This window comes from Columba livia, chromosome 4 (assembly GCF_036013475.1).
Source record: "Columba livia isolate bColLiv1 breed racing homer chromosome 4, bColLiv1.pat.W.v2, whole genome shotgun sequence".
In the NCBI taxonomy this organism is placed as follows: domain Eukaryota; kingdom Metazoa; phylum Chordata; class Aves; order Columbiformes; family Columbidae; genus Columba; species Columba livia.
In genome coordinates this window covers 29,971,769-29,982,862 of record NC_088605.1, presented here as the reverse complement: position 1 = coordinate 29,982,862, position 11,094 = coordinate 29,971,769, and the positions used below count along the sequence as shown (strand labels likewise).

General features: G+C 37.4%; 1 protein-coding gene across 2 annotated transcripts in view; it reads right to left on the bottom strand.

The window, feature by feature from the left end:
* Nucleotides 1-218: 218 nt before the first annotated feature.
* The window catches only part of TRMT9B (tRNA methyltransferase 9B (putative)), a 67,724-nt gene continuing 56,848 nt past the window's right edge, over nt 219-11,094 (bottom strand). For both annotated transcript variants that reach the window (XM_065060994.1, XM_065060993.1), the window contains 3 exons: nt 10,148-10,302; nt 6,957-7,130; nt 219-5,410 (listed from right to left, as the gene is read on the bottom strand). In XM_065060994.1, coding sequence (XP_064917066.1) covers nt 4,368-5,410; nt 6,957-7,130; nt 10,148-10,301 — 1,371 coding nt within the window. In that variant the 5' untranslated portion in view covers nt 10,302 and the 3' untranslated portion in view covers nt 219-4,367. The remainder of the gene's footprint in view (nt 5,411-6,956; nt 7,131-10,147; nt 10,303-11,094) is intronic.

Here is an 11,094-nt window from a genome sequence, read left to right as displayed (position 1 = left end):
GGTTAAAAACCACGTTTCATCACCTTTATTTACCTCGTTCAGATGATCACATTTACAGCTAGGTTGACTATGTCTAAAGACAGATTCCTTGGATTCAGAGGAAATCACTATGCTTATATGCTCTACATCATGTCCATGTGGTCTAACTTACTGAGCAAATAGCATTAACAGAATCTTCTCAAATTTAACATTCATTAAGAATTTTCCCACACATAGAGTTTCCAGTAGCAAAGATGTTTATTAACTAATCTGAAAGCACAGAGGTTCTTTAGGAAATAATATTTTAACCAGGTAGGATTTATTTTTCTGTTGAATACTAGATAAGAGGTTCCGCATATGGACAAAGAATTGATTACAGAGCAGTACCTAGGCATGGTTTTGACCAGCAGATTGGAAGATAAAATCATGGATAGCTGCCAAAATTCATATACTGTAAGAATAGGAAATGCTGAACTCACAAAAGATATACAATTGATATATTTAACACTGTTACACTTCTTTTTCCTATATTTTTCCCTTCAGAATCTAACCAGGTGATTCACTAACAGTATTCTTCAGGTGGAATATACACAGCTCTTCTCTCAGCATTTTAAACTGTGCACATAAGTAGCTTGCATATAAATATGTACCAGAAAAAAGTTTCCTAGAATATTTATAGTTTTCATTCCTCACCTGTGCTTTTAAAATTCCTCCACCATAAACTTGGAAGAAAGTAAATTCGTTACCATCGTACAAAAAAATTCTACTTCTGCACTTCTACTATGAATATTTTCACGTATTAAAACAAACAAACAAATGAAAAACCCAACAACAACAACAACAAAAAAAAACAAAATATAATTTACCAAATATTGCAATTGGATTAGTCCTTCAAAAATAAGTCCATTCAATTGTATCTTTTTTATTGCAATTGTCCACTTAGGTTACAATCTGTAAGAGTTAATACAGTAGCAGCTTTTGTTTAGCCAGTTCAGACTGACAATGATACTAATAAATTAAATTTTAAAAAAACAGAGCATCTTTTCTCATGTAACCAAGACTTCTCTGTGTACCACTTAAAGCTAGAGGAGTAGCTTAGGTGGAATCCTAGCCCTCCATAGTCAGAAGTATGCTTGTTATTGGCAAAACTGGTGTGACACTTGTCTGACAAGAAACAGAAGAACACATTTGCCTTTTACGTTATAGCAATTAGGTCTTGCAGTCCAGACATTGCTGGGAGTTTTAGTATGCAAGGATAACCACATGTTATTTAGTTGTTCATTCATTTACTATAGACTTTTCAATGGTATACACACTTTTCTGGGCACATTAACTATGTCTGCAAGCTATTAAAGACTGAGATCACAAGAATTCTTCCAGAAATTACATTTTGCTTAAGATGGGCATCATCAAAAGAGAAACCAATCAAGAGAGACATTCACCATGCTCTGAGTGTGGTAATCTGGCTTCTTATGAGATGATAAAGCTGTTGCAGAGCTAGGCAGCTTCCATAAATACATGGGAGGCTGCATACAGGAATCAAGGCTTGCTCTGCAGAACTCATGGTCATGATCTCAGCTGACTGATCCCAGTCTATAAAAATTTTGTTACATGGTGATTATACATCCTCAGAGGAAAACTGAATATTTGAAAAGTGGTTTAGTAAACCTTCCCTCCCTTTCTACCAAAAATTTATAACAATGCAATCCAAACTTGCATATAATGCAACTTAATGGCATCAGCTCAAAACAAGAGAAAATCCAATACAGAAAAAAAAACAGTCATGAAAAGCATGCCCAGCCAAGACTCTCAAAGCAAACAGTCCATGGAAATTCTACAAACACAAATGCAGTTTAAAGTACCTCAGTGGTTTTGAGGTGACAACTCTTATTCACACAGTTGATAGAGTAGGATGTTTTCAGTGGAGCCTGAAACACACACTCAGACCTTTGCAAGGACAGCAAGTCTCTGCTGTAAAGAGAATGAAAGCCTTTCCTTTCTTAGTTTACCACAAATTTTGTCAGCTTGGTTGACTACACACTGAATACTCCACAAATAAACTGCCGAAGTGCAGATAAAGAAGTTATTAATATAACGTTCCTTCTCCCAGTTAATTAAACCCAGCTTTCAGTTTAGATTCCTATTTTTTATAAGTATTTTTATATATGTGTAATAGAGTTTCCATACGCTGGACTTCAGGGATGAACATTCAAAAATAGATATAGGATGATAATCAGCTACCTCCTTCCTAAATACAGCTCACATTCCAGAGGTTATGAATATGCACTGGCATATCTTACCTGGAAGCAACTGAGTTTTCTTCTAAAATCCTCAAGCTCCTTGGGGAATTCCCAACAAATGAGGCAGGCCTCTCGGTCTGACATGAGCACGTTGCAGACAAGGTGTGGAGCTCAGCACCATCCATGCTGTCTCTGCAATGTGCCAGCATGGGGATTTTCACACTGTGCTTCTAAAACTGGTGCTTGAGGATGCAGCAGGAGCAGCCCCTCAGCCACAGGCAGCTGGACCCAGCGAGGCAGGGAATATTGCCACTTTTCTGAAGTATGGCTCAGACACAGTGTCCGAGAACCACAGCCCCAGGCTGTATTGAAAGTAATATTTAGAGTGGAATAACATTTCAGAAGTTTCAGATGCATGGTTCTGTGACCACGCTTTTATTTTCAAAAGGCTATGGGGAGTTCAAGTGGTACAGATCCAGAATGAGGAAGACAAATATGATTGTTCTACAGGCATCATTCCAGTAAATAAATCTATAATACATTACCATCTGGCAATTATGCCTGGGCAGCTACATCTAAAAATACTCAGCACCATCAGAGCTTTCTACTGAATAACCCAAAATCCATCTACTTAAGCAGCATAGACTGGAAAAGTTTAGTGTCTCACTCCTGCTGCTTTGTATTCAAAGTTATTTGCTCACTACTAGGGCAGACATGTTAATTATGTGGGTCTCTAAAACTGCTGTATCAAAAAGGCTGAGCTCTGGTGTAAATCTTTGCAGCTCCATTAAAGGTCACAAAACCACACCAGCTAAAGATGAACCCTGCGTGAAAACCACTGACTGTAAATAAAGCCTAAAAATGGAGTAACTTCGTGCTAACGAAGCAATTAGCCAATTCCAGCCCTGCTTCGGCTGGTAACAATTACAACTTCACTACTGATCAGAAGCCAGGTGCATTTTATCCACAGCACATACAACTTCATATAATTAGTCTCCCACTGAAAAGGCTGAGATTATTTGGGTGTAAGGAGCTATAGGAGGGCAACTGCTAAGATCTAGTATAGCCTGATGATGATGGGGCACCATGTTCAGCAAAATTTATGCCTTACAAGGAATGGGAAAGTTTTTTAAGAAATCTATTGTTATTTAGGTCTCAAAAGACAGGAATTTATATTTTATATACAAATTGGACTTGTATCCTCTTCCTTTCTACAATATTTAACACACCGTTTGAGATATATTCTCATGTCAGTGAATAAGAACAGCAAATATGACAGCTGATATGCACTGGAATTTTATTAACTTTGTCTTTACTTCCCAGGCCTATTGAAAAGATTTCTGTACCTCAAATATTTGATATTTTGTAACCTTTACTTAATACTGACACTGTCATGAATTTCTCTGACTTCTATATACACAAAACTAATGAAAAGCTACAGCAAAAGAAATTAAGATAAAGTATTTGTGAGAACTAATATATAAAACTTAACCTGTACCTGAGACACAAATTAAATTATTTTTAAAACAAAGGTCAAAAATACTGTTCATAATTTCTTCTGTCATTTGCTCCTAAACACAAGGACAGAATATGCAGAGCTTGTTTTGTACATAGTTTTTATCCATTAACAACTCTACTCCAAACCAAGTAGCACTGGGACCATGCTTGCTCCCAGTTCTGCAGCATGCACTCTAGCAATATACAGTCAAGTATGTTTATAGATGTGCCTATGTCTCTATTTACAGGACTTCAAGAACAGGGAGCAACATGACACATTTTCAGAGTTTGAAGAATAAAGCCTAAACTTTCTACTGAGAGAATACTTCTCATAAAAGATGCCCTAACCCTTCTCTTATAAAAAAATGTTTTATTTCTTGATAGAAAAGTGTATTTAAAACCACAATTTTTTGCTAAAAGCAATATAAAACTCTCCAGTTTTAACTTCATAAAAGTTTAACAAAACATAAGTATTGTTTACTGCTTAAATTCCTACATACAGACCTTCTATTAGTTAAACAGGTAGAGAGATGATAACTCAGAATTGAATGGCACACAACTACATGAGATTCAAATTCTGTGTCACACTGCACAATCACAGCAACACAAGGAGCAGCTTAAAATCCTCAGTCACTGGATTCTTTGTTCTCTTTACACCTGTGTTCCTCTCTTCTCTGCAATGATGCACCAGTTTCCATGGTCATAGCAGGAAGAAATTATCTGAAGTTCAGGCACATTCTCTTTTACCAGAGAGCACAGCTCCCCTTCCCGAAAAACGTGGTAATAACGCATGAAGGCTTTTGTATCCAACGTGACATCAGTTTGGTCCCCAACAGACACTGCTGAATCCAAAGCAGAGTCAGTGGAGTCATTTGTTGAAGTTCTTTTGAAAAACCTGCTGGCACTAGACTTATCAATACCATCTTTATTAGAACCACAGCTGTAGTCCCTGTCTTCCACTGGGCCATTTATAAATGAAGCTTCTTCGCTCTTGCTCTGAGGTGCACTTTGGTGCCCTCCATTTAACTTTAAATCCTTCAGTGCATCTGTGGCTGGTGACCACTCTGTTTTATTGAGAGGCAGGCTTTCCACAAACACATCATCATCATCTAAACTCCGTTCTTTTAACAATGCTCCACGGTGACCTAAATCCAAACTGCAGTGTCGCGAATGCTGAATGGGTACTGCGCTGTTTGTCCATTCTCCTTCATTCTTCAGAGGCTTCATTTTGTCAGTTTGCTTTCTCAGGGCTGATTCATCAAGGGATCTGGAGAAGAACCATGAGCGAAAAGATCTTCCTAGAGCACTGTAAAATCTGTTTTCTTCTTCAGAAATTTTCAGGCAGCAGGCTCTGGATAAGCAATGGTCCGTATTGCGGGAATGTTTTGAATCAGGTTCTGGCTGCACACTAGCCTGGTAGCTGCAATCAGAGATGACAAGCTGTGCAGGGTGTATGTCTTGGTTTTTCACAGCATGCACAAACTCACCCTTATCTCCTGATTGATTCGATTCTGAAAAATGCCGTGAGCACAAGGCCTTATTCCAAGGAACAAATACGTCTTGTTTCTCAAAGTGACGATTCTTTTGTTCCATAGCCCAAACATAAATCATCATCTGGCCTCCAGGTATCAACACCCTTGCCATTTCCCTTATGGCTTTGATTCTTCTTTGTTTAGTTGAGAAATGGTGGATCACTGTGAAAAAGGAAAGGCATTATGTATTGACTATTAGTAAGGACATATCATGTTCACCTTCAACCTCTTCTGCGTGTTTAGTCATTTTTGTTGCCATATCACAAATATCGCTCCCTGCTAGTCAGCAACAGTGCTTAATTTATTGGCACCACGGTGCAAGGTTCCCCCAGAATGTTCTCTTTTACATTTATGTTCAATGGACAAAACCAGGAAAATCCCAAAGAAGGAAATTAATTTCATCTCAAAATAGGGATTAAAGAAAATTCAGGAATATAAACTGGAGGTTTCTGTTTCTATGCATCACCCATAAAAGGTCATAGCATGACTAGCTTTCACTTAAATGTCTGGCCTTTAGGTGAGTTAGGTAATATTAAGTTTGCCTTTAGTTTTTGGGACACTTTTTAGATCTATCTTACTGAAAACAGAAAATCTTTTCACAATGTAACAAATACAGCAAAACGTAACATCAATAAAGAGACACTCTGTATTTTTATATCAGTGAACTTTCAAAAAAGCTACTAAGAAAATTTAGACAGAAATATTTTCCATTGCTTTAATTTTGTAGCAAGGTGCTGCCCTTATAGACTGTATTGCAAGAAAAAAAATTATAAGTATCTCAGCCTACATTGCATGTCTGAGAATGATGGGGTTTTATTACATTATGTTATGCTATTAAAATTATTCTACAAGACCTGAAATATGGATAGAGCTCACTGATCAACTAGCCAACATGAAAGCAAAGTAATATAGATACTGCTTTCATTTTAGTCACCCTTTCTTTCACCCTGCATGTGTGAAAAGTACATTTAAAAATACATTTCTATCCTATTTCAAGTAGTTTGTTGATTGCTACCAATAATAATGATCATACTTTCTATTTTTGCTGGTACAGGGAAACAGCTTGAAAGAAGTTCAAGCAATAGTAGAGCTAAAAATGTAGACTGTAAGTGGGTACTCTGTTTCTCATCTACCCTTTTCCACTTTATACTTCTCAAATTATGAGTAATATTTTCAAAAATAGAGGTCAGAGGAGTTAAGTTGCTGAAATGCTTCACTCATTTTAGACAACAGGCACTTTTATTGCTCTAAGTTTTTATTTCATTACTATTCTAAGAGAATAGTATAATATTCTAAGTTCCGCTATAGAGAATGCAGGTTTTAATTTCAATGCATTTTCTGGTGAAAACAGATCCTAAGGAGGAACCAAGAGTTTATCTTGAGCACCTAATCTGTTTAAACTGTGAGCAGCCATGTTTATATTAGTTTTTTCTTGTTTAAAATGCATGCTGGATGGAAATCTTTTCTCCACAGGGTGAACAAGGCCACATATAAACAAACAAATGATCCACATACTTCCCTGGTCAACAGCACCTCTGTGCAATGGAACTAATATTTTTTTTCATGTTTACTACATTCATTTCAGTAATATCTGGTGTGATGCTAAGGGAACTGTTTCAGAACAAATTTAACTGAAATGAACACATGCGGAAAGGATCCCCAGAAATTTTCATTTACTATAGGCCGGAATTTATGTATGTTGTCTTACCTCCAATGGAAATAACTGCATTGAAGCACTGGTCCCTAAAGGGAAGGTTAAGGTTGTCACATACTAGAACTTCATAATCTTTCTTCCTTGCAATCTCTACCAGTGGTCCACAGTAATCACAGCCAACAGTATATATCTGATTGTTGACACTGAGATACTTTCCAGTTCCACAACCTAAAGAAAAGAATACTCTTTACTAGATCACATGTCATACATTCTAAACACTTGCTATCCCTCCCAGAGCAGTGAAAATAACAGAGAAGGCTTTCCTAATTCTAAGACTTCCTGGAAAACAAAACGAGAGCCTGGTTCTATTAGCCCAGCTGCTGCTGGGTTCATTTGGACTATTTGAAATTATACATTCACACTATTAGGAGCGTAACAGTATCAACATCACCAACTAAAACACTCATTACACAGCCCTGTATAAATGGCAGATTATGTGCATTTCTGTGTGGAAGGAGGGTAGGTGCAGGTGGGAGGAGGAAAGAATGGTTCTGTGCAGCCACTGTTGCCTACCTTAGAGCAAAAAACCAACCGTGCTGCTTCACGCTGAGCCTTTATACAGCCTGATGTCCTGTTTCAAACAACGAGCATAAATGGGCACCCAGGAAAGAGTAAGAGCAGGGTAAGCATTATGACCCTCTTCCTCAGTACCCTTCCAGCTCCCAATTGCTTTCTGTTCAAGGGATTTCCTGAAGTCAGTGGGTTTTGTGTTCTTAGTGACCTGCAATAGAACTCTCTTCCAAGTACTCCCCCAATCTTTGCTAAACCTCATGCAGTTCCTCTCCAGTGCATCCCATCTCTCTCCAAGAAATCCTAAATTACAGCTGCCACTGACACAAGTCAGAGAAGAAAGTTTTTACTTCAGATACAGAGTGGAAAATAACCATGAATCATAAAAATTCCTGCCATGTCACAGGCACGTCCTCTTTGTGCCACTGCATTGTAACGCATGTAAATGTAATGAACTGTTCCTGAATGTCTTCTGCCTAAAAGTCTGTCTTCTCAAAATTGTACAAAATTGAAATCTTTTAGAGTGTTCTTCAATACCATATGCATAACAGGCACTTTTCAAAATTAGATTAGGAAACATTCACTGCAGTTATGGGTCAGTAGTGACGAATAATTTCTGAAAGTTGACAGCCAAGCAACGGGGTAGCAGCTTGGCAAAGAGAACCATCTCAGTATTGGTAATTCAATTTAAAGGACTGGAGTTATCTTTAGAAACATCACTGCTTCTTGCAGCGCTGCTGCTCTCATTGATGTTAATGTGTACCATTATCTGGAGAGACAGCACAGGGACTGCTGGAGAACAGCACAACACTTTACTGGTGAAAAAAGAACATTTTTCTGCAGCAAAAAGCAAACACTATTCCTTGAAGTATCACTTCAGAGAAACAATTAATGTTGTTAATCCAGTTCAAGGAATATAAGCATCAGAACATGAAGCTCTGCATGTTAGTTAGAAAGCTAAGTTTTAAAATTAGTATAAAGTATTATTGATTACTATGTTTGCAGAAGGAGCACAGTCAAGCGAACATTAATTGAGAAGATTCAGTTGCTTAATACATGGCTCTTGGTGGAGTGCTTTTTAATCACAGTGAAATTTTGGAAGTATTGGGTCCTCTCTGGAATGAAGCTAAATAGTGAAAACACCCCCAGTACTCTAAAAATCTACATTTGCAGGAGATTCACTTTTAAATGATTCATCGGGGGGGTGGATTCCTTCATGAACCTGATAATAATGACCATGCTGTTGTCATTTATTTTGATGAATGAACAATAACAAGGCAATTAGACAAAATGATATTTTATTCTGCTACCATTACCATGTTTCATGCAAAGCTTGCAAACCAAAATATTTTAATAAAAGGTGGTATCAAACAGGAAAGGAAATTAGCAATCGAACACCTCATTTTGAAAATGTCAGTTCCACTGGGCAACCCTTCTGCCAAAATTCACACCAAAAATAAACACAATAGTCAGATTCCTGTAGATTTTATTAAAGATAAAAAACTCATGAAAGGAATTACCTTGTGTGCCTTGATGGGAATATTCTTATTGGCAACTGTAAGCATCTACCATCTCTCTAGATGTATCACATGCATTTCAATTTTTTCAGCTGAAACTGTAACACAGTGATTTTAAGCTTTCAGCAACCACTGTGACGCCTGCTGATAAAGCCTCAAAGAACTTCAGCTAAGCTTCAAAGGACTTCTATTGAGGTGACAAAAAATATTGACTGAGAAATATCATGTTAAGCTGAGTACTGAATGAGTGTGTGCCATAGGCTATTTCCTGAGATTATTAGAAAATGGTGCAGATATATAAAAGAAGATACATGTCCAAATAATAGTAAACAAGTATTTTTGGGGGACTGCTCAACAGCAGCAGTAGAACTATATATTATCTTTGGATTAGGGCCTACAACATCTTCAAGTAAAGTTCTCTTACACGATAAGGCCGATGCATCATTTCTTGTGTACATTTATTACACTTTGCTGTACAAAACATTTTATTAGTCTAAACACTGAAGAAAATCCAGTGGTGCAAAGGAGCACCTGGTTTGCAATGACGTGCTGTACAGGACTGAAGTCATAACACAAACAAAGCAAACACACCCAGACCTGGTAACTCCTAAAAAGAAAAGAAAATCAAAGTATAACTTGAACGTGTTGGGAAGACAACACCATACCAGGAAAATGAAGTTTTGGTGTTCATATTCAGAATCATAGGGAGATTCTCATATCATAACTTTTTTTTTTTTTTTAATGCTAATCACATTGGAGGATTTCTCTTAACTTGAAGCCTTGATAGGAGGAGTTTTAGGAGAAAAGCAATAAATTGCAGACAAGCAGTACTTAAACCAAGAAAGCTAAAGAAACTGAAATATGAAATATTTGAGCTATTAACACCATTTTTTAAAAAGAGCTCCAGGAGAATGACAGACCACTAAGCCTGTGGGGAAACTGATAGATTAAGGTTTAGCTCAATAAAAATAAGGCAAAATATGCATTTACTGGCTAGTTGTATATGGCATGTAGTATGGGGTTAAAAACTATTTTTAAACATTTGAAACAAATTTAAACAAGTTTTAAAAACAAGTGTTCTGAAGGACACATATGAGTAACATATAAACTAATAAGGCTTATAGACAATCTTTCAGGCCATCTCAAGGAACAGGTTACCTATGTCAGCAACAAGACTGCCAGGTTTCTGCTCCAGCAGGAAGTTTCGAACACGAGGCCACACTTTGCTCTGCAAATCACTGAAGTAGGCAGCTGTGTTTTCATACACATTGTGCACATGCTGCTTTTCTAACTGGGTAGCTTCATGTTCCATCCTGAAAACACAATGAAGAAATATTTCAAACCACAAAACACAGACTGTTGTAGCATAGACTGTAGATTTTATAGATGCGCACAATTCAGGATCTTGTAAGTTTACATTCTTAGAATCATTACCCCCATCTAACAGCCATCATATTTATAAAATGGTCTTTGCTCAAAGGATCTTATTCGATTTCATGACAGTCAAGAAAAAAATCTGAATGTATCATCTTGCCTGAGGAGTCTTATATATCTGCATGTGCCTGTTCAATAATATGTACATTCCTAAATCACAGAATCACAGAATCACAGAATGTTAGGGATTGGAAGGGACCTCGAAAGATCATCTAGTCCAATCCCCCTGCCCGACCAGGAACACCCAGATGAGGTTACACAGGAGGGCGTCCAGGCAGGTCTTGAATGAATCCAGAGTAGGAGGCTCCACAACCTCCCTGGGCAGCCTGTTCCAGTGCTCTGTCACCCTCACTGAGAAGAAGTTTCTTCTCAAATTTAAGTGGAACCTTTTATGTTCCAGTTTGTACCCATTACCCCTTGTCCTAAATAAAAACGCCAATGTACTAAAAGTTTACCTGGTGCAAAACAGAGCCTGTATTCAGCAAGAGTTTACAATTACTAAGAATAAGAAGTTAAAAATAGACTTTCCAGTTGTAGCTAAGGTGAGTAGGTAGGCAAACTATTAGTATGTTATTTGATATATAGCCTGGACCCTGAAACCAAAGCCCCATAATCATGCATAAAATATTTGTGATTTATCTGCCCTCTAGCACTGATGAGTTGGCTGATAT